This window comes from Mastacembelus armatus, chromosome 13, assembly GCF_900324485.2.
Source record: "Mastacembelus armatus chromosome 13, fMasArm1.2, whole genome shotgun sequence".
NCBI classification, from domain to species: Eukaryota; Metazoa; Chordata; class Actinopteri; order Synbranchiformes; family Mastacembelidae; genus Mastacembelus; species Mastacembelus armatus.
This window is the reverse complement of record NC_046645.1, coordinates 25,323,022-25,349,423: the sequence shown is the minus strand read 5'-3', so window position 1 is coordinate 25,349,423 and position 26,402 is coordinate 25,323,022. Positions and strand designations below refer to the sequence as shown.

Genomic DNA, 26,402 nt, shown 5'->3' with positions numbered 1-26,402 from the left:
CCAGGGTCTTCCAGGAAAAACAGGTTATCCAGGACCTCCAGGACTGCCGGTAAAAACATTTCTACAACAATCACAGATGGAAACAAGTTGAACTACTCTCACAGCAATGACTGATTTTTTTGTTGCTTTTTAGGAAAATAAGACTTAATAACATTTTCTTGTTTCGTGTTTTTTCTCAGGGGCTGCCCGGACATGAAGGACCTATCGGCCGACATGGATTCCCAGGATGCAATGGGACAAAGGTAGAGCTTACCTGCTGAATCATCATATTTTTAGCAGTGTGAACGCTGCCTATCTGAAATCATGGAGTGGCGCATTGATTCTTGCCTTCCAGGGGGATACTGGTTACCCAGGATTCCCTGGGCCTACAGGACCTGTTGGCCCTCGAGTAAGTCCTGCCTACTTCCTGTACAAAGCATTGATCGGATGATCTGTGGCTGTTTATCTGTCACTCGTGCCGACATTTTAATCACTGCAGGTTGAAACTAAGCTATGCCTTAAGAAGCTAGAGCTAACTGAGTTCATGTGTTTCAGGGTTACCCTGGACCGCGAGGTGCAAAGGTAGGAGAGCAAAATGTTTTTATCTTGTCTGAGCCATAGATGCAGTTAATACTGAGAGAGAGCAAACACCATGGGGTGCGAGAACTTGTGTTGTGACATTTATAAAAGTATTCATGGTACAAAGTTCTTGGTATGTTTTTTAATCTGTCAGAAGTATTTTTGCAGACTCCTTCATTGCTTGGGAGCTAGTGAGCAGGAATTTGTTCAACATGACGCCGCAGAACATCATTTGTTATACGAACATGGAGCTCTTTCAAGTCATTACTCTTTGAAACCCTGTGTGGAAAAAGCTTGTTGCTTGTTTCAGGATGACAAATAGGAGACGAGAGATGAAAGTGATATCAAGCTCCTCATCTGTTTCTTTGAATCTGGTTTCAGGGAGACTCGTTTGTGTTTCCTGACACTGAGAGTATTAAAGGAGCAATAGGGTCACGAGGACCAGATGGAGAAAAGGTCAGTTTCTATTAGATGCTTTATCTTTTCCTGTGGAATGCCATATTTAGATGTGAGTATAATATCGCAGCACCTGTTTGCCATAATGACCGGTTGATTGTCTCTATTACAAAACATTTTTATGATATGTGTAAACCAATCTACTGATTAAGCCCAGCAGCCTGCTGTGGTACCAAAAATTAGATGTTCTTTCTGGTTGGCTGGTCGAGAGTGTGCTCTGATTGGCTGTTTGTGTTTTAGGGGCCGAATGGAGCTCCAGGTTGTCAAGGCCAGCAAGGACCACCAGGACCTGCTGGATATCCTGTAATCTTATCTGTCAAGCTTTACTTAAAGATCTGTAATGATCAGCAGTTTCTTTTTTTTTTTTTTTTTGTAATTCTTTTTTTTTATTGACTTTTCTCTCAAACATTGTTACACTTTACACATCGGTTATCTTTCAACAAAATGCATGTATATCTAAGCACACATACATCTGTTAGACTTGTGCGTACCTACATCATTACATCTTTATGTGCGTATTAGGGCTACTGTGTACATTCAAAAGCAAAAGAATTAAAAGAAAAACAGAATACAAGAAAATTATTAATAATAAGGAAAACATAGTCAAAAGTAAAACTATGCACAGACAGAGAGTGATCAGCTAAAGTCAAGAGTTTTCTAAAAATTGAGATCAGGTCTGTGGGATGCTATATATTTAGTCTATTTGTCCCAGTGTGATTCAAACTGTTCGGTTTTTTGGTTTATAAATGCTGTTATTTGCTCTATTTTGAAAATTTCCAGCTCAGCAGTTTCAACTGTTGTTTTTTTATTGATTTTGTTTCAGGGCAACCCAGGTGAACCGGGACTACCAGGAGAGAAGGTCAGTGTGCTGAGGCTGAACAGATATGAGAGCAGTTTGTACTTCATTTATTTTCACAGCTTATTATCTAAATCAAGTCTTTCATGTTTTACTTCTTCTTCTTTTCATTTTGGCTGCTCCCTTCAGTGGTCGCCACAGCGAATCATCTGCCTCCACTTAACCCTATCCTCTGTATCCTCCTCACCCACACCAACTATCCTCATGTCCTCCTTCACTACATCCAAGAACCTCCTCTTTGGTCTTTCTCTAGGCCTCCTTCCTGGCAGCTCTAACCTCAGTATCCTTTTACCAATGTATTCACTGTCCCTCCTCTGAACGTGTCCAAACCATCTCAATCTGGCTTCCCTGGCTTTTTCTCCAAAACATCTAACATGAGCTGTCCCTCTGATGGACTCATTCCTGATCCTATCCATGCCATCACTCCCAGAGAGAACCTCAACATCTTCAGCTCTGCTACCTCCAGCTCTGCCTCCTGTCTTTTTCTCAGTGCCACTGTCTCTAAACCAGACAACATTGCTGGTCTCACCACTGTCTTGTCCACCTTTCCTTTCATTCTTGCTGACACTCTTTTGTCACACATCACACCTGACACTTTCCTCCACCTGTTCCAACCTGCTTGCACACGTCTCTTCTCTTCTTTTCCACACTCTCCGTTGCTCTGGACTGTTGACCCTAGGTACTTAAAATCCTCCACCTTCTTCACCTCTACTCCCTGTAACCTCACCGTTCTACTTGAGTCCCTCTCATTTACACACATGTACTCTGTTTTCCTGCATCTAGCCTTCATTCCTCTCCTTTCCAGAGCAAACCTCCACCTCTCTAGATTTTTCTCCACTTGCTCTCTGCTCTCACTACAGATGACAATGTCGTCTGCAAACATCATGGTCCATGGAGATTCCTGTCTAACCTCATCTGTCAGCCTGTCCATCATCACAGCAAACAAGAAGGGGCTCAAAGCCGATCCTTGGTGCGGTCCCACCTCCACCTTGAACTCCTCTGTCACCCCTACAGCACACCTCACCACTGTCTTACAGCTCTCATACATGTCCTGCACCACTCGAACATACTTCTCTGCCACTCCAGACTTCCTCATACAAAACCACAGCTCCACTCTCGGCACCCTGTCATACGCTTTTTCCAAATCTACAAAGACACAATGCAGCTCCTTCTGGCCTTCTCTGTACTTCTCCATCAGCATTCTCAAAGCAAATATTGCATCTGTGGTTCTCTTTCTTGGCATGAAACCATACTGCTGCTCACAAATGCTCACATCTGACCTCAGCCTAGCCTCCACTACTCTTTCCCATAACTTCATTGTGTGACTTTTCTGCTTTATTCCTCTGTAGTTTCCACAACTCTACACGTCTCCCTTGTTCTTAAAAATGGGCACCAGTACACTTCTCCTCCATTCCTCAGGCATCCGCTCACTCTCCAGGATTTTGTTAAGTAGCCCAGTCAAAAACTCTACTGCCGCGGCCCTTTGTTCGGCCTTTGCCACCTCTACTTTCACCTTACACTGCATCTCCCTGTACTCCTGTCTGTTCTCTTCTGTCCTCTCAGTGTCCCACTTCTTCTTAGCTAACCTTTTCCTCTTAACACACTCCTGAACTTCCTCATTCAAGTCTCCTTATCTGCTTTCCTCTTTCCAGATGACACACCAAGTACCCTCCTACCTGTCTCCCTGATCACTTTTAGCCTGTTTCAGCTCCTCCCTGAAAGCCACACAACACTCCTCCTTTTTCAACTTCCACCACTTGGTCCTCTGCTCTGCCCTTGTCCTCTTCATCTTACTCACCACCAGAGTCATCCTACACACCACCATCCTATGCTGTCTGGCTACACTCTCCCCAGCCACTACTTTGCAGTCACTGATCTCTTTCAGGTTGAAATGTCTGCACAAGATGTAATCAACTTGTGTGCTCCTGCCTCCACTCTTGTATGTCACCCTATGCTCCTCCCTTTTCTGGAAAAATGTGTTCACTACAGCCATTTCCATCCTTTTTGCGAAGTCTACCACCATCTGTCCTTCTGTATTCTTGTCCTACATACCAAAATTACCCATCACTTCCTCGTCACCTCTGTTTCCCTCACCAACATGTCCGTTGAAGCCTGCCCCAATCACCACTCTCTCACCACTAGGGATACCCTGAATCACCTCATCCATCTCCCTCCAGAATTTCTCCTTCTCTTCTAACTCACATCCTACCTGTGGGGCATAACCACTGACAACATTCAACATCACACCTTCAACTTCCAGCTTCAGACTCATCACCCTATCTGACACTCTCTTCACCTCCAGAACATTCCTAGCAAAATCCTCCTTCAGGATAATTCCTACTCCATTCCTCCATGGCACCCTGTAGGTCAACAGCACCAGTGGCGGTCGTTGTTAACCCAGGCTGCGACGGATTCAGTATGGAAGTCATGCTTGTGATTCGCATGTTTGATTTGGCTTAAATTTTATGTCGGATGCCCTTCCTGACACAAGTCTCTGCATTTACCAGGACCTGGAATCGGCACATGAAGACACTGGATTGTGCCCCCCTGTGGTTGCATTAAATCTTTCATGTTTTACAGCACACTATTATTCTCTTCACGTGGAGCAGTTTTCGAATCAAAAATATTTCTCTGCACTTTGGCGGCTCTGAGGGATTTTATTTATTTCAGGAATTATGATTAAATCCAGCTGATGTTTGATGGACTAAGGAGCTCTGTTTGGTCATGTGACTTTAGCGATGATTTGGTCCTGATGATGCTGTGTTCATGTTTCAGGGTCAGGAGGGTCTCAGTTCAGTGATCTTGGGTCCCAGAGGACAAAAGGTGGGCCAGCTGGTCCTTGTTTAAATTTACTGACAGTCACATCTCACACTGATTGAAATGATTGTAAACATTTAGGATGTCATTCATAATTACAAATGTACCAACATTTCTAACCTGTGAAACACCCTCTTCACCATCATCATCGCCACCACTATCGGCTGTGTTTGGTTTTCAGGGTGAACGTGGACCTCCAGGGATCCCCGGAAAGAAAGGAATCAAACTGTACTTGGAAGGACCCAAAGAACTGAAGGTCTGTCAGTCTTTCTGTCTCTGTATGTGTCTGTCTCTGTTATCACTGATCAGAGATGCTCACAAGTCATTTCCTGCAAGTCCAAGTTCAAGTCAAGTCTCATATTGTTGAAATGAGTATTCTGTCACCTGCTACCTGCTGTCCAGTCCGCTCAGAAAACTGCAATGATGTATCCAAGGAGCTCAAAGGATGCACTGCATTATCACCACTCCTTCATCTATTAGAAACACTGTCAGCACTGATCAGTAGGTGATCAGTGTAAACAGGCTGCTTCAAAAACACACAGTCTCACACACAGGTAAAGGATGAACAGAAAATGTTCACCTGATTTCACCTGTAATGTTTTCTTCCTCTGCATCTTGGTGCTCAGAAGTTAACTCTGGTCAGTGTGTGGAATTGACGCATCGTGTCTGTGACAACTGGCACTCGGCTCATCACGCTACAAAAAATATTAAAAAGTCAAATAAAAGATTGTTCCCAAGTCCCATATCTGGATTCTAAGTCCAGGCCCAAGTCTTCTGAGGACAAGTCAGAACTCAAGTCTCAAGTCACTGTGTGGAACTTAAATGGCGTCCAAGTTTCAAGTCCACATCCCCATCTCTGTTTCTGATATTTTGTTGTTATATTTCAGGGAGAACCGGGTGACATTGGATTGAAAGGTTCTCTTGGATATCCTGTAAGTCATCACAGGCCACCTGACTCTGTCCCTCTGTGTGTCTGACAGAATCCATACTGTAACTTATCAGCAACAGCAACGCACTAAACCCATTTTTACTGTTTTTTGGCATCATCAGAGTTGCAGACTGATGTGTGTGTTTGTTTTCTCTTCCAGGGAGTGCCAGGAAAACCAGGGTATAAAGGAGAGACGGGCTATCAAGGTGACCCTGGCTCACTAGTAAGAGACAGAGAACCCAGAGCTCTATAATCAGATCGGTCTTTAACTCATGACCTACAGCAGAAATTAAGAGATTATTGATAAATCCACAAACAGGTTTAATAATTGGTCTCATGACTGTGTTTCAGGGAAAACCAGGAAAGGATGGATTCAATGGAAACTCTGGACAAAAGGTAACCAACCTGTGCTAATGTTAGCTTAGCATTCAGTTTAAAAGACAACCAAAACTCAAATCTGTGAAATGTTTGTGTGTTTCAGTAACTAAATATTTCTCATGTACTGTGCTTGGATATTAAGATATTAAGATATCCATTATCACCAAAAAGTTGGAAAACTGGTTGTAAACGTATTAAACTCTTGTCCCTAAACACTTATGTGCGTAATGTACCTTGACCACACAGCAACTACAGTCACTGCATCAGTTTCATTTTGATTTATTAAAAACATGAATCCAAGCAACTGTTTCATCACAGCGAAACAGACGGCAGAAATTCAGAACATAATTCATCAGTCACTGGTCAAAACATAAGACCAGACAAGTTAAATATCTTGCATTACAGCATTTTCAAGGTTTTCAATACAAACAAACTAACACACTTCATGACTGATCCTCTGTTCCCATCTGAACATGAGAATATTTCAGGGTTTAGTCGAAAACTGGTTATGGGCTGTGGAAATGAAACTGATATTTGTGGTGTGTGTCTACAGGGAGAACCAGGGAATCGTGGGAGCTGTGGTCCTCCAGGTATTGAAGGAACCCGGGTGAGTATTGTATGAAGTACAGTAAGTACTATTGCAGTACTACAAACAGTATTGTTTCACACTGTACTTTGCAGTGCTTAGAGTGTTTGTGTTTTTAGGGGCAGAAAGGTGACTCTGGACCTGCAGGTCTTCCAGGAGAGGTCAGTCTGAAGTTTTACTGGTTTTGTGCTCTATATTTGTGTGTGTGTGTGTGTGTGTGTGTGTGTGTGTGTGTGTGTGTGTGCGTGCGTGTGCGTGTGTGTGTGTAAGGAAGCATGTAAGCACCGAAGGACTGAATAACATTTTTTTGTCAGGCGATCTACAAACCCAAATACCTGAAGGGCCAGGTTGGTGTCCCCGGGACTCGTGGACCTCCAGGTGCCCCTGGAGAACAAGGTATCACAATATGAAGGGCTAAAAACACACAAAGGTTCAGGTTTAAAGGAATTTAAACTTTTATGTATATTTGCCAATATCCATTCATTGTGTTTAACAAAGGTTCATCTGTATAAATTAAAAACTGATGGATGCTATGTTAGCCCAAATTGTGTTTATAAAATTCCATCATAAAAATGAATTCACAGTTGGACCTTATTTAGGAGAAATTGTGAGGTTTTCATTTTATTTATAAAACAACTTAAAAGCAAAATGGTCCTGAAATTAGATTTAAAAGATGAAAAATTTGCTAAATAAATTATTTGAATTTCTATTTTAGTCTTACCAGTAGCACAATTCAGAACCCAATGGATACATTTTAAACTGTATCAGGGATTTAAAAATATTTGACCTCAAAAAATGTTTATGAATCAATATGTTCTACTTTCAGTCTGTCAGTCTGCCTGTTGCAAAAGAAATGTTTTGTTTAACCAGATAATCATCGTATCTTTTTAGACACCAGATGTTTGTTTTTTTAATCTGATCAGTAATGTTCTTTTTCTCTGCTTTCTTTCAGGCCCCATTGGTTCTCCTGGACTGCAGGGTGACCCAGGTATAGCCCATCTAAATCATTATTATTATTAATACTGACAGTTATTAATCAGATAACCATCATTAATAATAATAATAAGATCACATGATGGCTTGAACTATTTAGTCCAGTGTATATGTAATTAACACAAAAGTAATTCAGTAGTTAGTGTTCGGGTGCTTGTCTGCTGCACTGATGACAGGAAGACTGTGAATAAAGTGTGTTCTTTTCTCCAGGTGTGGCTCATAAAGGGGCACCTGGTACCACTGGACCACCTGGTTCAAGTGGCCCCAAAGGAGAACCAGGCAACCCTGGGCCCAGCATCAATGGCCCCCCAGGAGTGCCTGGAAAGGGAGGGGGTTATGGACCAGAAGGAGAACCAGGAGAACCAGGAATCCCAGGTGATATTTAAACTTTATTCATAATAACATCATCAAAAAAACAGAAATTACAAAATGCTTTAGGTGAGAAAAAAGTTTGGAAATTGTTTCCTAAACATATTTAAGCTAGAAGACCATTGAAGTAATGAAGACATGAGGAAATTAAGACATGAATTATTCTCAAAACATTTCTCCATTTTCATTAAGAAAAAAATCCGTCAGTAAATCCTCTCTCTCTTCAGTAGCACGTGGAGTCCCTCAGGGAAGCATCATGGAGATGAATGAGAAAGTCAGTATGGTGCAGATGTGTTTAGCCTAGTTTAGCCTAGCATAGCACAAAGACTGGAAGTAGGGGACACTGCCAATCTACCTTGATTAAAACCACTGTCTGATACTGTTTTCTGTCTGTCAGATTCAAGGCTGGGAAGTATTGGTCTTCCAGGGGCTAAAGGGTCTAAAGGTATGGTGGGAAATCCTGGGACCAGAGGGCAAGAAGGACCAACAGGTGAGAGTAGAGGGGAACTACTGACATTGGTTACCAATAGAAAGAAAACACTCAGTTTTCAGTTGAGGGTTTAGGATATTAGTTGCTTTTTAATAGATGTACAGTAGTTGTATAAACTTTTTTATGACAAATGATCTGTATATGTGGCGTATACAGTACAGTCCAAACGAGACTGTAATGAAAAACCCCACAAGTCATTATGTTACTTTTTGATATTGGAGTGTTTTGAATAAATTGATTGATTCATTAATTGGCATTTGTCAGGTGAGAAGGGGGAGATGTGCTTGGTCTGTGCTATTGTTGGCTCTCCTGGATCTCGAGGTAAACCAGGAGAGCAAGGTGAAAATGGAGTGGCAGGTAAGAACCACAAAACACCTGTCATACTGATTGTTTGCTCTGATCATTAGAGTATTGATCCTGAAGGAGTGAAAATTTCAAACTGATCAAACCACAAGACAGCAGGATCTGATCTGACCCAGTGTCCAGTGATGAGCAGGTAAAACTCACCTGTCTGTGTGATGTCATTCTGTTTCCAGGTCCTAATGGATTTCCTGGACCTAAAGGTCACAAAGGGGTTAAGGGCATCCCAGGACCACCTGGCCAAGAGGTGATGATGATTAAACTCACAATTTGTCACAAACCCCAAAAAGAAATGAATGAGCTCATAGAATCAAACCCTGGTCCATTTTGATCAATAGGATTTGTGTAAAATAAATTAAGAGCTGTGTAGAATACTGATGCAGAATAAAACTTGTACAATGCACATAAACCTGAGCTTTGAGTCTGCTGAGCTGACTATGACAAACCAATGACAACATTGTTTCCTCTCCAATCAGAAGGAGCTTGCTGTAAATCCACCTAACAGAAGTTCCTAATAGAGCGTTGTCTGACTGGCCGGTTAGTGTGATTGCCTTATCACTTTATATCTGTCTTCAGGGAGCGTTTGGATTACCAGGCCTCCCAGGGCCCCCAGGACCTGTTGGTGACCCAGGAATCATGTGGAAAGTGGGACAGAAAGGTGAAAAAGGGGCTCTGGGAGATTCTGGTCCACCAGGTGTTTTAGGAAAAGATGGACCTCAAGGAATTCCAGGACTGAAAGGTGTTCAGGGACAGAAAGGAAATCCTGTAAGTATCAGATTCATCATCTGTCAATCAAAAAATACATTTCTATCTGTAACAAGTTGTGGGACCACAGACAGGACTCTGAAAGGATGGTTTGTTCTTTCTCTACAGGGGCCTGTGGGTCCAAAAGGAGACAGGGGACTGCCGGGCGAGACTGGTCCTCAAGGACGAACTGGACAGAGGGGATCATCAGGACCTCCTGGTATTGGTGCTCCAGGGCCTGCAGGGCCTCAAGGCAATGTTGGAGTACAGGGACAACAAGGAGATCCTGGAAAACCAGGTGAGACTGTTAGGCTGAGTCTGTACAAGTGAGTCCATCTAGGGGAGTCCCTCCAGGTTACAGTATACAGGTGAGTCTTACCAGGTGAGTCTATCCAGGTGAGAGTGGCCTGGTGAATCTATCCAGGTGAGAGTGCCCATGTGAGTCTGTCCAGGGGTGCTAAGAAGCAGTCTGTCTGTGTCTTCATCCAGGTGAAAGAGGCTCTCTGGGTGAAATAAGAACCTTTCCAGGAGATCGAGGACAGAAAGGAGAGAAAGGTGTATCAGGAAACCCTGGACCTGTAGGTGAGATAGCAGCACACCTGTCTACCGACTGTCTCTGTATGTCATCTGACTTATTCATTTTTATAATGTGAATCATCTTCTTAGCTACAATGCAACCTCTAGCTGCAAACGTATGTGATCTCTGACTGCAGCAGGAAGTGTTCTGGCGGTCTGGACTCTTCATTTTAAACAACTGTTGATCCACAGTGTGTCTGTTCCAGCTTTGATTCTATTTCTCTTTCTGGTGACCTTCTAATTTACCTGCTTTCTGTTGGTCTCAGGAGGGACAGGACCTCAAGGTGTCCCAGGAGGTGTTGGTCCAGTTGGACAAAAAGGAAAAATAGGGTTTTCAGTCCAGGGGCCCCCAGGCTTCCCAGGGGTCAAAGGTCAGTTTAGTGAAGAGAACTCCTAGGGGTTTAGGTGAACTGAAGATGCTAAATAACATGAATACTTTCATTTTTACCTGGCCTCAGGACTGAAGGGACTTCCAGGAGCTCCAGGTTTACCAAGTTTTGGTGTGAAGGGACGAGCAGGGCCATCAGGTCCCCCAGGGATACCAGGCCCTAAGGTAACATGACTCAAACAGACAGGAAGTCTTCATCATAAAAATCCAGTTGATATCAGATGGATCTCCTGATTTTGTGTTTTCTTTTTTATATATCTGATGTCATGTTATCATGTGAATGCATCACCTCTTAAAGCACAAATCTTCCCTAATTTCATGATGATGATCTGTGAGTGTTCAGGGAACCAGACAGCTGAAGGTTGTGTGTCTGCAAAATTGGACATGTGGGGGTGAAAATCTTGTGGGTTCACAATAAAAAAGTTGATCTGGAAAAAAGGTGTCCATCTTTAGACCCAGTCGGATGGTGCACAGGATTCAGAAACATCAGAGGACCATTAAGATTAATCAGCTTTCTGCCAGTATGACATGAACACAGCATCACACTGCTTCCTGTTTTGGTTTTGGAGAAAAACAGAAGTCATGTTTAACAGTTTGAACTAACGTTGCCGTCTTCCTCCTCCTGTCTCCTTGTCTCCTGTGACCACAGGGTGACAGGGGTATTGGTTTCCCAGGTCAGCGGGGTCAGTTGGGCCCTCAGGGAGACACTGGTTGTTTGGGGCCTCAAGGACACGCAGGACCACAAGGAGCAGATGGAGCTCCAGGGCCTCCAGGACAAGAAGGTCCACCAGGACAGAAAGGTAGCTCTACTAGCTAGAAGTAAATCCACTGATGTCACTGAGAGACTCCTAGAAGTCCTCATAGAGACCATTACTGATTCACCTCTTCATTGACATGTTGGGTACATACTAGACTGTTTCTCATATCACACCAGTTCATGTTGCAGATGTTGTAGAGTAAGTAGTGCCTTGTGGCAAAGAACTATTGCGAGACAACCCAGGTCAAAAGCATGAAACTGAAGCTTTGGTCCGAATCAGTGGAGGAGTCGCTAAACCTGTTATGCTTTGGTTTACTTTCACACAGAAAAAATTAGTTCTCATAGGCTAGATATGTCTGTGGTGAGAAGGCAGCACCAGAAGAAAGTTCGGAAGAAGCTTCTCTGTGAAATATAGTCCAGGTCAAACTTAACATCTAGCAACTGATTTCCCTGGATGCAAAGCACAACTGGCAACATAAACATGTTTAAGCCTGTAGAATACACCTTGTATTTAAGTCAGTTTGAGGTTCAGTAACGCAGACGACCACTAGACCCAAATGAATCGTACAAGGGGAAAAACTGAATCAGATTCAATCAGACTGAACAACACAGGTTTGAAAATCCCCAAACTGAATCAAAGTGAACTGAACTGGTGTATCTCTCAGGTGATAGTGGTCCAGATGGTCCACCTGGTCCTGCTGGTATTGTTGGAGACTGTTCACCTGGAGTTCCTGGACCTAAAGGAGAGAAAGGACCAATGGGCGTCACTGGAATGCCAGGTGCCAACTTTGAGTTCATAGCCCAACACTGAAATATCTGACCACCTGTCTGTCAGACTCACAGGTATCTTGTCTTGCCAGGTGTCTGTGGCCTAAAGGGCTTGCAGGGTCACCCGGGGCTTCCAGGTGTGGGGGCTATGGGGTCTCAGGGACCTAAGGGGGCCCCAGGGTTTTATGGACCTCGTGGGCTGGTAGGTGGAGTTGGACTGAAGGGCATGAGAGGGGACAATGGGAAGTCAGGAACCCCAGGTGAGTAGATATATTAATATTTCTGGTATTTTTTCTGCTTAGAGTCAAACCTTCACAGGGATGAGTCATGAATATCATAATTCCTGGTTTGTTTCCGGTTTAGCGTTCAGCGTTCATTTTTTTAATGAACATTCTGATGAAAAATTCACATTGCCAATCGTTTCTGGGGGAAAATACCTCAATAAACCCTAGATTTAAAGTGACATTAGTTAAGAACAGTGTTAAACTGCATCACATTTCCCATCAGTGCATAAAAATGAAATGAAAGGACAAGTGAATAAATTGTGACTTTATGAAGATCTATGCATCAAACAGTTTAGCTCCGGATTAGTTCTTCACTAACCGAAGTCCAGGTGTCTTGTTTCACCTGTAGCATAAGTCTCTGTGTCTGACAATAGTAACAGATTTGTGTCAAAATGAATTTGACAAGTAGCAGCAACAAAACATAACAGAACAAAATGCACAGACAGCATGCTAATATTTCTACAAAGGTACAATAATGTACCTTATCAGGTGCTGTGGCTGTGCCTTCAGTCCAACATATTTCACATTGGTATTAGAAGGAATGATTCCAAGACTAATATTAATCATGTAAAGCTGTATTTTAGTGAATCACCTTCTGAATGATCAGCTGCTCTGTTGAAACTGTTGAAACTGGTTTATATTTCAGCTTTTGACTGAGTTGTGATTGTAAGTCTGCAGTCTCCTTGTAAATATCGTAACATCAACATATTTGTGTATTGCAGGTGTCAGAGGGGACATGGGTCCTCCAGGACCTCCAGGGGGTCCAGGGTGTGATGGGAAAGCAGGAGAGCCAGGACGACCAGGACCAAAAGGTTTAATCTATAATCTGTTTATCCATCAACCAACCAATTGCTTAGTCAGTCAGTCTGGCAGGTCTGACAGTAACCTGTAATCTGTTTCTCAGGTCAGATGGGTATAGATGGGGCCAGGGGCTCACATGGGCCTCCAGGGCCTCAAGGGGACCCAGGAGAACCTGGACCAAAAGGAGTCCTGACGACTGTGGAGATTTGTGGAGTTCCCGGAGATCCCGGAGAGCCTGGTGCTCTATTTATTTTTCTGTTTAATTTAATCTGTTTACCTGTTTTAGTTTTTACTTGGGGTGGGCAATAAAGCCTCAGTAGGCCCACTTTGTTCCTCAGAATTTTGTGCTGGGGCCCATTTTATTACCCATTTGTACCTTTTTCACTTTACTTTTTACTGTCCTTTACTTAAAGCTACAGCAATCAGCAGGTTAACTTATCTTACCATAAATACAGGAAGCAGGGAAACAGCTAGCCTGACTTTGTCCACCACTTCAAACATGTAAAAACCCCATTTTGTGGTTTTACCTGGGGTTAAACAAACCCAAGGTAAAAGAGATTAAACATCTGCATTTCATGGATCACTGTCAATATAGCTGTCTGTGATCTATCTGATTCTTGTCTCACTCAGGAAACATAGGTCACACTGGTGCTAAAGGAGACATGGGCCTCCCAGGACCTCAAGGACCTGATGGCAGCAATGGTATACTTGGAATCATTGGGCCACAAGGTGATTACAACTGCTAATACTGAGGTCTACAGCAAACCTAAAAGTAACACATAGCCCCTAGAACATTTACAGCTCGTTAATGTGTTTCTTCCTCAGGACTTCCTGGAGACCCTGGTAGAGATGGAGAGAGAGGTCCTCCTGGTTTGAATGGTCTCACTGGTGACCGGGGACAGATGGGGATGCCAGGTAATAACCCTTGATCACGAATACAGGCTGCATGCAGGGATTGAATCGTTTGTTGCTCAGTTATGAGATAATACTATTGCACCTGTAGATAGTTTACCTTTCACACCACAGTAATTAAATAACATTATTAAGATTCTTATTATTTCTAAACTGGAACTAAATTCTAAGGCAACATGAAAGGTCCAATCCAAAGCACAAACTTTACAGGGAGCAGAACAGAGCCAGAGTGCAGAAACAGGTTTGTAAATCCATACAGACATAAACATGAGGGACACTATGGGAGAGTGGTGAGAAGTCTAAGGCCATGGAGAGCACATCAGACAAAGACAAAGAGTTAGGAGAAACCTGCTGGAATAAGTGCTAGGCAGAGATGTAAGACTGAGGACAGAGGAGAAGGCAAGAAGTCTGTGGACATCTGGAGACTGAATGATGGAATGATGGCAGGAAATAATGAAGACCAAAACAAAAGTGTATACTTCTGTCCATGACAAACAGAATCTCACTTTAATTCACTTTAACTAACAGTATTTTCTGTCCAGGTTCTAAAGGTGAGAAAGGTTGTACAGGGCCTTCTGGGGAACCTGGTTCAGAGGGAAAAAAAGGACCAGGAGGAGCTAAAGGCCTTAAAGGAGAACCAAGTCCACGTGGACCAGGAACTAAAGGAACTACAGGAGAGAAGGTACCATACAAATAGTGACAAATAAAGATGCCTAATCCTAATCTGTTTTTATCATTGATGTCATCTTAACAAATAGCACCAATATCAAACCAACACTTATGTTTTTTATTCCTGAGTTGAAATTTGTGCTGTTAGTCTCACTGTCAAACTAGAATTCTAACTGTTAAAATGAGCTGCAAATAAGGAATGTGATTGGTACCAGATTCAATATTTATGGAGTTACCAATAATTAAAAAAATAATAACAAGTGAATTTTAACGTTCTTTTACCACAAACCTCCTATACCTGTACAGAGACATTCTGCCTACAGTTGCCATTACCCTGCATTCTTTACCAGTCAGTCCACAAAAAGAAACAGTCTGTTCATTTTTTATGCATTAGCTAGTGTAAATAGCCCCTTTAATAAAATTGTAAAATGTTTCCTCTTTTACACGTCCATGGTTCCCTTCTTCTAATTCATCCTCATTCTCTTACCTGATCTGCTAGCTCTCATTCCCACCAATAAAGACTGTATGGCATTCAAGATCAAGTTTAGTAAAAGAGGATTTAGGTTTTTGACACAGTGCCTTGAAGTCCTTTAAATAAATGGCCAATGATACAAAACATATTTAAATTATTCAGTGTCTTCATCTGCTCTCTCTTCCTCTCAGGGTGAGACAGGATATCCAGGATTTCCAGGTTCAAAGGGGAAACCAGGAGACTTTGGAAACTGTGGTCCTCCGGGAGGTTGTGGCCCCTGTGGTCCAAAAGGACCCCCTGGGCCCCCCGGATGTAGAGGTGTGATCTTTTACAGTTTCTACATCAAATATCTGCAGCTTATGAAGTCTGTATTTTATTCTGTGATACATACTGTATAGGTAAGGTGTATACAGATTGAGGCATCCTAAGTGTGTCCAAAGTCAGAATTATTTTGGTTTTGTGTGTCTACATGTGTTATATTTAATCAATTTGTGTTGTATGACAGAAATAAAAGAAAACTTGATGAACAGGTGTCATATGTCTGTGTGTAAGGTTTTTTTTTTCTCGTAACAGTTTAGCTGGGTAATAGGTTGGAATAGTTGTGAGAAGGACAGGGTATTCATATAGCATCTAGAATGTTTTACTCTACTACTACTGCAATTTAGTGTCCTTGCCTTGTACTTTGGTCTGCAAAACCAGTAAATTCATATTGAAGCTGGAATACATATCACTACGTTTTGCACAGCTTGGCTAACCTGTGTGCTGGTCTGCCTCAGGTCCTCCTGGACTTCTTGGTGAAAAGGGTCGTGATGGTCCTACAGGGAATGATGGCCCGCCAGGATCCACTGGGCTCACAGGTATAGAAACCAGAGCTTCACTATTAAATGTCATCTGGTGGCAGTACTAGTCACCCGCTGCAGGAACAATTCAACTAATCCAGAGGTTTCATTGTGGTGCCAGTGATCACTCTGCTTCCTGCCAGACTAATACCTGAGTACTGCACAATGGTTTTTTTAGGTAACAGGGGGGCTCCTGGAGATCCTGGTCTACCTGGTCCAAGGGGAAACCAAGGACAAGATGGAATACCCGGACGTCCTGGAGAGAAAGGAGCCATGGGAGGTAGGTGACCAAACTGGATGGAGCTGAATCTGATTGGACAGCGATTCACCAGCATCTTTATTCTGAATGAAGGAAAGTTTTGTAGCTTCAGCTCATGATCCAGATTGGGTTTCTTCCCCCAGTTCCCTTCGTCGGACCCCAGGGCCCAGAGGGAAATAAAGGTCCACCTGGTGAGTCCTTGGGTGTGATTATGAGTTCAGTTAGAATGACAAACAGACAAAGAAATAAAACACTCTGTACATCGTCTGGTCTCCTCAGGGCCTCCTGGGGAGAAGGGTTGTCCTGGTCCCTATGGCCCTCCTGGTCCCTGTGGTCCTGCAGGAGACTCTGGTTTTCCGGGTCTACCTGGATGTTTGGGTCCTCCTGGTTATCCTGGAAAAGAGGGATTCTGTATTCAAGGAAGCAAAGGAGAAAATGGCACCCCTGGAGGACAAGGACCAAAAGGTGAGGATATAGTTCATTATGAGTCAATGATAAAACGATCTTGGGGTTTATTTAGCAGCTGATCTGGAGCTTTTAACCATAATGTTTAATTACCTATAGCTCTTAGAAGAATTCTCATCTGTTTAGAAATTTAGAAGTTTAGACAATGGGAGAACGTCATGTGGCTGAGGTCTGCTGGTGACTCCTGAAAATCCTTGCGGATATATGTTGTTCATATACTGGTTAAAAATCTACTCTTTTGCTTGATTCTTTACACATGCCTTCTATTGCAGTTCTCTTTGTCCTGAGAGAGGGTTTCTTCCTCTGTTGCTCCTATTGATGATCCTTACAGGATTTTTTTCCTCATTTGAATCAAGATTGAGTGTCTCTTTGTAAATAAAAAATATTTCTGAAATATCTCAGCAACTACTGGATGTATTGCACTGAAATACGGTTCAGACATTCATGTTTCCCTGAGGATGAATTGTAATAACTTTTGATTGTCTGACTTTCCATCACCAGGTCAAAGATTTGTGTAATAGTTTGGTTGACTTTTGTCAGTGTTGACCACAGGTGTCAAAAGGAGGTCCTCGTGGTCCAGTCCTCGTGGGCCACTGCCTTGCTTCTTTTCCAACTATCCCTGCTCTACCCGCTGCTGATTACCAGGATCTAGTGTGTTCAGTCAGTCAAAGCTGCAAGATAGTTGGAAAACGTATAAAATTTTCTGTGCCCTGAGAAGATCAGATGTTGAGGAGGTCCACAGGGGAATGAGTGCAGCATCAGGATAGTAGGACATGGTCAGAAATGATGATACAGAGCTTGTTGTGTACTCTTAGAGGTAGTAGTTTCACCCGTCATTCAAGCATTCATGCTGCTTGGTATCATGGTGGTGATAAGCAGGGGAGTTATGAGGAACACATCACAGGACCTCAGATGGCTCTGGATCACCTAAGTCAAGAAAGGATAAATAACTCATTGTGGGTCCCTGTGCATTGCTGGACATAGCTCAAAAGCTAATTTTCGACCAAATGCCTGCAAAGCTAATGACATTCCCATCAGCCTTTTAACAGTACTGTAGTTGAAGCGCTGTTGTGCAGCTTCACTGAGCATTTGGCTGTAGACTCTAAAGTTTCAGATTAGTCTAGACTAAGAAAATAGCTGCTATTGTTGCCTTTAAATTTGGTCCAGGCTAAGCCAGCATAAATCACATACTCATAAATCACTGTCATCTGCATAAAGGTTGACACGTTTCCGAAACAGTGCTGAGTAAAGCCTTATGTGGGACTAAATATGTCTCTGTTATGGCTTCAGCTGTTTTGGCAGGAATTGAAGGTACATGTAGTGTCATGTGTAAGTATGTTGGAGAGAGCTGACATCTGCACTGAAGGGAGTAGACACAGCCTCCCCAACAATTCTGGACTTTCAGGACTTTGTAGAAAGTTTCCTAGAGTGACCTGTTGTGGCTATGAATTAATCTGCCACTGTTCCTCGTCTTGTATTAGATGTTAACTCACTGTTTTGTAGAGCTGCTGTGTGTTTGTATAGACTGTAGATGTGTAGCTGTGAATGGTCAACTCATAGGACACTAGATTTGTTGATCCTTTGTACTGTGTTTGTATGAACTTTGATTGTTTTGGTTTTTTTTGTTTGTCTGTTTTGGTAGGCCACCCTTGAGGTCATCAGGCCCAGTGCAGCCTTGCTCTGGGTTATCCTTTTGTCAGGCACATGGTCGTTGTGTGTTTGTTTCTTTTCATTGTCTGCTCTCTAAGTTATGTTTTCTTGGCTTGTTATTTCCATAGCAGTCACTTTTCACGTTTATTACTCCTGGTAATACACCTGGGTTATAATATTCTCTCACTCTCTCTGTAGGTCCCACTGGTTGTCGGGGTCCTCCTGGTCCTCCAGGTCCTGGTTATAAAGGAGATAAGGGATTTAAAGGCTCAACAGGTAACCAAGGAAAACCCGGCTGCCCTGGGGACCAGGGCCAAGAAGGCAAACTGGTCAGTTCATCATATCGCTACAACATACAATGAAAGATTCAACTTAATCTAAATGCACTTTGTGTCCAGTCTATCTTAGATCCAAGGACTGAACATATCTAGTACTTTGTGAACAGAAAGTGAGATTTAATACTGAATGCAGTTTCTGTTGGATTAATACTGAGTATTTAATACAGTTGTTGCTATTGACAGGGTGAAGATGGACCACGAGGCCCATCTGGACAGAAAGGCCTGTCTGGAGAAACTGGTATCCCAGGACCTGTCGGTGAGAACTCCAGCCAAATAACCAGTATACGCTACAGTAAAACTACTAACCAACAGTCAGCTCTGCCAGCGCTCCGCTTCATTTGTGGATTCTGAGCTCCTTGTGTGTGTTTCAGGTTTGAAGGGAGAGGAAGGACCACCAGGTAACGCTGGCTTACAAGGACCTCCAGGGATACCTGGGAAGCCAGGTAACACAGTAACATCACAGTAACCTTTGACTCACAGCTGCCAGACATCCAAGTGTTGACCCTCAATGACTGTGATTTACAATGTGCTGGTACTGCTCATACCTGTAGTACTCTCCTGTGCTAAGTACTCTGTGCTCGTAGATGTACTGCAAGTAGTCCTGAATATTTCCCCTGCAGGACAAAGGGGGGAGAGTGTAGATGCTATAATACATGCAGTGCCTGGACACAAAGGCGAACCTGGAGAATCAGGGCCCCTAGGACCACAAGGACACCCAGGGCTATATGGAGCACCTGGAGCCCCAGGTGAGTCTGGAATGATATTTCACTCTCAGAGCTACCAGCTTTCATTTTTAGACACAACTGTACAAACAGTGGAACAAAGAAACAAAATGGAGTTTCAGAAGAGCTGCTGTCTATTGTGGCTGCAGGTTGTAAGGGCAGCCAAGGGCAGGCTGGTAAAAAAGGACCAATTGGTAATCCTGGATTGAAAGGGGATCAGGGGGATCGAGGATTTCCTGGATTACATGGTACAAAAATCTGATCTACAAAAAACATTTTTTTTGTTGTGATACTTCTGGTTCTTCACATCGGGGACTGCTCTGTGTTGACAGGTGCCACAGGTGCACGTGGTACAGTTGGTATTAAAGGTATTCGAGGTCCACCGGGTCCCTGTGAAGAGACACGAAAGGGAGGCAGTTTCCTGTTCACCAAACACAGCCAAAGACACTTAATACCAGAATGCCCTACAGGGTCTGAGAGAGTGTACAGCGGATACTCACTGCTGTTCATCAACGGGAACAACCGAGCTCATGGACAAGACCTGGGTAATATTTTTACTGCTGGTGACATATGATCATTGTATCAAACAGAAATAGATAAAACAAAAAACTATGACTTTACATCACAAAGCACAAAACTGGCCTTGTCCTTGTGTCTCTCTGTCCCCAGGTACGTTGGGTAGTTGTCTGCCTCATTTTTCCACCATGCCCTTCCTGTTCTGTAACACTGAACACACCTGCCGCTACGCCTCCCGCAACGACTACTCCTATTGGTTGTCCACTGACACACCTCTGCCTGACGGCGTCCCATTCATCTCTGAGCAGGGTCTGAAAGATTACATAAGCCGGTAACACACACACGCACACACATGCACACACACAAAGACCAACACAAAAGCAACATGAACGTGTTTTACCCAGCGCTTCCATGTCACAGGTGCACTGTATGTGAGGCCACAGCCAACGTGATCGCTATCCACAGTCAGACCACTTTCATTCCCGACTGTCCCTCTGGGTGGGACTCTCTTTGGTCTGGGTACTCCTTCGTTATGGTGAGCTAATATTGTTGACTCAGGCCAATCATTATTTGATCAAAAACACGTTACTGGTTTTGATTATCAATAACCATCAGCCATAAACCAGAACCAGACATCACTGTTGTACTTTGTGTGTTGCTGCCTTGACCTCTGACCCCTGCTCACCCCAGGAAACAGGAGTGGGGGCGGAGGGGTCTGGTCAGCCTCTGGCCTCTCCTGGATCCTGTCTGGAACACTTCAGGAAGATTCCTTTCATCGAGTGTCACGGCAGAGGAACCTGCAACTACTTCATCGATGCGTACAGCTACTGGCTGGCTGCTCTCAACCCCTACGACATGTTCAGGTATGAGCACTGTACACATTTACCAGCAACACACTTTCACCACCATCTACTGAATATACATCAGCATTTAGATGTGTGGCTTTGGTTTTATTTAGTGAAGCTTCTGAAATCCTAAATTAATATCTGAAATATTCAACAAGCAATTTACTCTGGGAGTTCTTTTTGTCAGAGCTTTCTTGTCGGTAATTATCTGCTGGAGGCACTAACACATCCTCAGCTCATGTCTGGATTCAGGTGTTTTTGTAATCTGGGGTGTTTCTGTAGTTTAGGTTTTTTTTTAATCAAAAAGAGCAGATTTTTTTTTAAATTGTGTCTTCAGGACACTTTTAAAAAGTACAAAAGAAAAAACATCACAATGGATCAAATTTGGAGGTTTTGCAGTTTAGCCTGAAGAGGTGCAGGATGTAACGCAGCTGCAGTCCTCTGAAGCTCCAACAGAGGGCAGGGTCCCTGTTTAACCACAAGCCCAGGATGTTTAAACCTGTTGTTGTAACACATTTCAGTTTGTTCATGTTTCAGGAAGCTTCAGCACCAGCCTCTAAACTCTAAACTGTACTGAAGTATTTGGTTTATAATATCAGAATATTTTTATTATCCGGTACCAGCGTGTCTGTGTCTCCTCCTGCAGCAAACCGATGCCTCAGATCAATAAAGACAATCCAGCCAGTCTGATCAGCCACTGTCGAGTCTGCATGAAGAGGCTGTAAACACCGACGCTGCTGCTGAGAATGCTACTACTGTAAATACTACTAATGTAATACTGCTAACACTACTAATACTACTGCTACTGCAGTGCTGTTTCACACCAGCAGTGGGAGAAGAGTTTTAATTGTGATGTGTGACAGATTCACCCTCTGCTATAGTAATGTAAAGTACTGTGTAGTACAGGGGTTGGAACACTGCAAAACCTGCCTGAGAAATATCAGGTTTTTAAGTTTTCTTCAGTATCAGAGGTACTCACTGTTCGTTATCAGTACAGTCAATAGTACATTGCTAGAAATAGCAGTGAATATGTAGTTCGGCATATTTAATGTTCCACCGTGTAAACAAGTATAAGTGAAAAATGGGACCAATGTGGAAGAAAAGGTGTTTGTCCTGGTCTGAGCAACATGAACAGATTCTAGCAGGTTTAACTGCAACATCACCTGTAGCTGCAGTTTTTTACACAACTGAACATGATTAACAGGCGAAGGAAAAAATGTGACTGGCTAAAGGTTTTAATTTCTGATCAATTGTTCATTGAGACCCTTTAGTTTTACATAAGAACACCTCAGAGTGTAGTATAGTCTCTTCTGGTACTACTACAGTAACTACTGCAAATTCACCTGATACTCCTCTTGAAAATGCTTCTGATACTACCACTGATGGAAAATGTACTGCAGTCATTTAAATGACAGTAACAGTACTTTATTCTGCATATTTTTACTTCTACATTGACATTCTTGCACTGTAGAAGTAAAGTAGTACCTCTAAAGTGTACTCAGGTATTCAAAGTAAAAGTATCCATTCAGGGGATGTGTTCAGAGTAAAACTACTGATGTGTTGGAATAACAATCTACGCAGTTCTGAAAGTAAAACTACTACCTGGTAACATATACATGTACTACAATAAAAAGTACTAGTAAAAAGTACTTCCTTGTGAGATGTACTAGAGAAAAATTTTAAATACTTTACTGAGTAACTGTACCTGCTTATTTACTTCCACTATTACCAGCACTGCAGTAATACTGGTACTACTACCAGTAGGCATTAGTACTAGTAGTACTGCTTCTACTCATGGTACTAGTATTGTGGGAGTAATACGACTAGTATTACTAGTATTAGTATCACTCTGATACTAACAGGGCAATGAACAGGTGTAGTACTATGAGCTGCTATTACAGCTACAGTAAGGTGGTATTTTGTGTACAATACACGCCGTGAGTTTTTTTAATTTAAACAGTAATTTTTTGATATTCACCACAGTTGTTGATATAATCTACACAACCTTTTACTACTACTTCAATATAAGCACTGTCACTGCAGCCAGTACTACTACCATTAGTATTAATCCTAATTTAACTACTACTACTACAACTGCTACTATTATTTACTAGTTACAATTTCAAAGTACTCTAACTGCTACTTTGTTTGTTGACTTTTTTTTAACTTTTAAATACTATAAACGCTGGTCCTGCTAGTACCACTGGTAATACTACTGTAAGTCCAGCTACTGCTAGTACTTACACTCCTTATGCTTGACTATTTGGTACTGGACATAGTTCACCATTGTATCTCTAAATCTGTCAGAGCAACAGAGTCCTACTTTTTCTCTCATTATCTAGTATGTAGTTATAACTACTGCTACTGTAGTACTATTTCTCCCTCTACTGTCAACATTACTAATACTTCAGTACCAGTAGCACTGCTGCGGTGCTGCAGTTCCTCTTTTTGCCAGACGAGGGCAGCAACACCACAGAAGAAGATGATTTGCTGCAGCTGCAGTTTCTCTTAGAGCTACGAGGGGGAGCGCCAAGAAAACTTGAAGTTAACTAAGAAACTTAGAAAAACAAGATTTGTACTTTTTAATTTGCTGCACAGCAACAGAGGCTGGAGCTGTCTGATTGGATGTTTCTCAGACCAGTGCATCCTGGGATCTGTAGTCTTCATTATAAAGTATTTTTTCCCTTTCAGTCAAACAGAACCACAGATTTCAAAGCTTGTTTGTTTTCAGGTGTAAATATCCTTGCTCTGTGACTGTTAGACGTCAGAATTAGAGATAATTAAGCTTTACCTGTTTTGTAAAAATGATTTTTGTTGAGTTTAATAAAGGATTTTGTTTTACAGAATCAGATCAGTTTTTGGTCATACTTCAGAAAACAAAAACACTAATGGAGATGAGTCAGGGTGAAGGAAACACATCTTTCTCAGTCAGGTGTCCAGATGCACTTTCACAGAACTTTTTCTTCCTGTTCATACTGCACATTAACTCAATATTTGACTTGTCTGACTCCTGCTGGTCGAAACAGAGTTTGGAAGTGAAATTTAATTTAATATTCATTTATCATTCATCCATCCATCCATCCATCCATCCATCATCTATACCTGCTTGTTCATAACAAGGGTCACATGGATCTGCTGGAGCCTATTCCAGCTCTCTTTGGGTGAAAGGCACATTATTTATCATTCATTTACAGTTTAAATAACAACAATAAAAAAATAATACAGAATGAATGAATGAAAACTAAAACAGTCTATGAAGAACCTTCATTTCTCATATTTAAAATATAGTATTTACATATTATTTTCTACAGAGATAAAACTAAAGAATAACATTTTCCACAGAAATAGTTCAAACCCTGAAAAAAGCAGTTTCAGTTTTCACATGTAAATCCCATACATGCTGATGTTGAATATCTGGAAACTACGTCACATATGAAATAATGTTTGAAATGTATCTTCACGTTATTTTAACAATGTTTTCACATTGTTTTATACAGTACTTTAACTTTACAAGCACACTGACTTTTCCATGTACAAATATCACTTTCTTTGCTCCTACACACCATCAAACCTGTGACTGTCAACTTACAGTAAGAATCACAGCTTGTTTAGATAATAATAATAATAATAATAATCCCTAATCCCTATTATGATATTTGTGTGTATTTAGCTGCAGGCCTTTCTGAGCTGTACTGTAATAATGAGCAGTAATATTTAACAAATGCTTCAGGTAAATAAAAAACATGTTGCAGCTGAATCACTTTAAAGCTGAGTTTTAACTTCAGGTTAAGGAAATCATCATTTAATGATTGTGTGTCTTTGTTTTCACTCATTCTCATGTTTGTGCCGTCGTGACAGTGTGGAAAAAAAGTACACATCACAGAGAGGAAGAGTGAAATTCATTGCTTTCCCATCATGTCCCTGTGTATGTGTGTGTGTGTGTGTGTTCATTCCAGTGGCTCCTTAGCAGCGGCTGCTTGCGGTTAATATGTTACTATGGCAATCAGCTGTTAATGTGTTGTGTATTAGCATCCAGAGAAGAAGACAATGATGGTGTGAAGTCAGATTTATTTCTGCAGTCCAGACTCACTGAGGGTCCTGCCCAGGACGTCTTAAGAGCCTCGACCCAGAAACTGAAAACCTTAAAAACTGGTTGAAAGTTCAGGAAGATGAGTAGACATCACAGGAAACATGTTCACCGGAAGATCCAAACTTCGATGTATCTTCATCACATTCACACACCTGCTGGTCATAGTTTTCATGTTGGTCCCATGTGAAATGAAACTCATGTTTCCAAAGAGCAGCATGAGGGGACCAGAACCAGAGACGAACCCAGAACCAGGCTATGGAAGAACACAAAGTTTTTTTTTGTTTTGGCATAAAACATGCAGCGTCCATCTGGATTCAGATCAGCTGCACAGTCACTCAAGTCCAGTCACTTGAACCAGAAGTACATTTGACCTTTGGCTCAAAACTCTAAGAGTTCTGGAAAATGTTGAATTAGTATCAACTCTGAGCAGAGCTGATGAGCTCTCACCATCAAAATTTAAATATTAAGTCTATCCATCAATATTATGATTCCATCCTCAGGTTTTTCTAGACTATAAAAACAGGACTTTGGTTTTGATCAAATAATCAGGAGAATTTATAGGTTCAGGTACTGAAACTGTTTAGTGCGTCCAAATGAAATTGAAGGCTAATTTATTCAGGATCTAAATTCAAGAAACATTCAATGTTTAAATGCAGGTAATGAGTTAAACCTCTTCTGTTCTTCAGACTGTAAGACAACACGTCACCACTCACCATCACTGTGCTGATCTGAAGTCAAAATACAAAAAATACAGCAGCAGCCATCTTGTTTGTCTCACATATTGTCCCACCAGATTCTGAGCAGCAGTATCAGGTATCAGGCTGCCAATCACAGCTGTCAGTCATCTGAAATCCAGCTGCTTTTATACTAATGTCGCTGTAAAAATGACAGAAACCAGCTTTGGGAAAATGTGTTTGATTTGTACTTTGAATTTTTAGTTTGGCTCATGTCTTAGCTGCTGACATGGAGGGGGCAGGGTTTATGACCCCTAGTCTCTGCAAGCAGACTTATGGTGACTTCGCTTCTCGGAGCTGTCACTCATTCTCAGCTGTCTTCTTTTGAGGTTTTTGAGTAAAAGTGAAGGATTTTAAATTTATTTTTCATTAAAGTCTAAAATTCTTCTCTCAGCAGTTTGATCAAAGTAGTTTTGGTGGATGACAAACAACATATATCACAGATACATTGTGCTGCAACATTAAGTGACATGTTCATTTGTTAGCATCCAGTCTGGTGTTTGCTTCTAAAACTGCTGCAGATCAGAATATCCCTGTGTTTTTAGGTGGAACGGTTAGTGTCTGTCAACCCAATGTGAGTCTAGGCACATTAACTGACTGTTGGTAGGTATCATTCCCTTCTCAGGTCAGTACTTTTAGAAGTTTTCCTGGAGCTCATTCAGGTGTTTGACCTTTTTAACTCTTATTTGACACAAACATGAGTCATTCCTGTGACTGACTTTTGGGATTCCCTGATGTCATTTCCACTCCGTCTCTCTGCAGCAGAACATTTTAAACCAACA

The 26,402-nt window shown here is 42.1% G+C and overlaps 1 protein-coding gene across 2 annotated transcripts in view; it reads left to right on the top strand.

Moving 5' to 3' along the window:
- Window positions 1-26,402, top strand: part of col4a3 (collagen, type IV, alpha 3) — a 31,977-nt gene that overhangs the window by 5,175 nt on the left and 400 nt on the right. Inside the window, exons 5-52 of one of the 2 annotated variants that reach the window (XM_026299365.1) lie at window positions 5-49; window positions 180-242; window positions 335-388; window positions 535-561; window positions 940-1,014; window positions 1,255-1,317; window positions 1,838-1,873; window positions 4,646-4,693; window positions 4,869-4,943; window positions 5,575-5,619; window positions 5,776-5,838; window positions 5,967-6,011; window positions 6,547-6,600; window positions 6,699-6,740; window positions 6,894-6,975; window positions 7,532-7,567; window positions 7,783-7,947; window positions 8,339-8,431; window positions 8,696-8,788; window positions 8,968-9,038; window positions 9,368-9,556; window positions 9,665-9,833; window positions 10,025-10,117; window positions 10,378-10,482; window positions 10,570-10,664; window positions 11,149-11,299; window positions 11,922-12,035; window positions 12,117-12,284; window positions 13,031-13,120; window positions 13,213-13,347; window positions 13,740-13,838; window positions 13,935-14,024; window positions 14,564-14,703; window positions 15,354-15,480; window positions 15,939-16,019; window positions 16,180-16,281; window positions 16,404-16,451; window positions 16,540-16,725; window positions 18,574-18,704; window positions 18,897-18,969; window positions 19,085-19,156; window positions 19,334-19,459; window positions 19,585-19,683; window positions 19,768-19,980; window positions 20,105-20,282; window positions 20,372-20,486; window positions 20,642-20,814; window positions 21,443-21,887. In XM_026299365.1, coding sequence (XP_026155150.1) covers window positions 5-49; window positions 180-242; window positions 335-388; window positions 535-561; window positions 940-1,014; window positions 1,255-1,317; window positions 1,838-1,873; window positions 4,646-4,693; window positions 4,869-4,943; window positions 5,575-5,619; window positions 5,776-5,838; window positions 5,967-6,011; window positions 6,547-6,600; window positions 6,699-6,740; window positions 6,894-6,975; window positions 7,532-7,567; window positions 7,783-7,947; window positions 8,339-8,431; window positions 8,696-8,788; window positions 8,968-9,038; window positions 9,368-9,556; window positions 9,665-9,833; window positions 10,025-10,117; window positions 10,378-10,482; window positions 10,570-10,664; window positions 11,149-11,299; window positions 11,922-12,035; window positions 12,117-12,284; window positions 13,031-13,120; window positions 13,213-13,347; window positions 13,740-13,838; window positions 13,935-14,024; window positions 14,564-14,703; window positions 15,354-15,480; window positions 15,939-16,019; window positions 16,180-16,281; window positions 16,404-16,451; window positions 16,540-16,725; window positions 18,574-18,704; window positions 18,897-18,969; window positions 19,085-19,156; window positions 19,334-19,459; window positions 19,585-19,683; window positions 19,768-19,980; window positions 20,105-20,282; window positions 20,372-20,486; window positions 20,642-20,814; window positions 21,443-21,521 — 4,716 coding nt within the window. In that variant the 3' untranslated portion in view covers window positions 21,522-21,887. Of the gene's footprint in view, window positions 1-4; window positions 50-179; window positions 243-334; window positions 389-534; window positions 562-939; window positions 1,015-1,254; window positions 1,318-1,837; window positions 1,874-4,645; window positions 4,694-4,868; window positions 4,944-5,574; window positions 5,620-5,775; window positions 5,839-5,966; window positions 6,012-6,546; window positions 6,601-6,698; window positions 6,741-6,893; window positions 6,976-7,531; window positions 7,568-7,782; window positions 7,948-8,338; window positions 8,432-8,695; window positions 8,789-8,967; window positions 9,039-9,367; window positions 9,557-9,664; window positions 9,834-10,024; window positions 10,118-10,377; window positions 10,483-10,569; window positions 10,665-11,148; window positions 11,300-11,921; window positions 12,036-12,116; window positions 12,285-13,030; window positions 13,121-13,212; window positions 13,348-13,739; window positions 13,839-13,934; window positions 14,025-14,563; window positions 14,704-15,353; window positions 15,481-15,938; window positions 16,020-16,179; window positions 16,282-16,403; window positions 16,452-16,539; window positions 16,726-18,573; window positions 18,705-18,896; window positions 18,970-19,084; window positions 19,157-19,333; window positions 19,460-19,584; window positions 19,684-19,767; window positions 19,981-20,104; window positions 20,283-20,371; window positions 20,487-20,641; window positions 20,815-21,442; window positions 21,888-26,402 lie in introns of those variants that run through there. The other variant, XM_026299366.1, reaches the window with a different exon arrangement.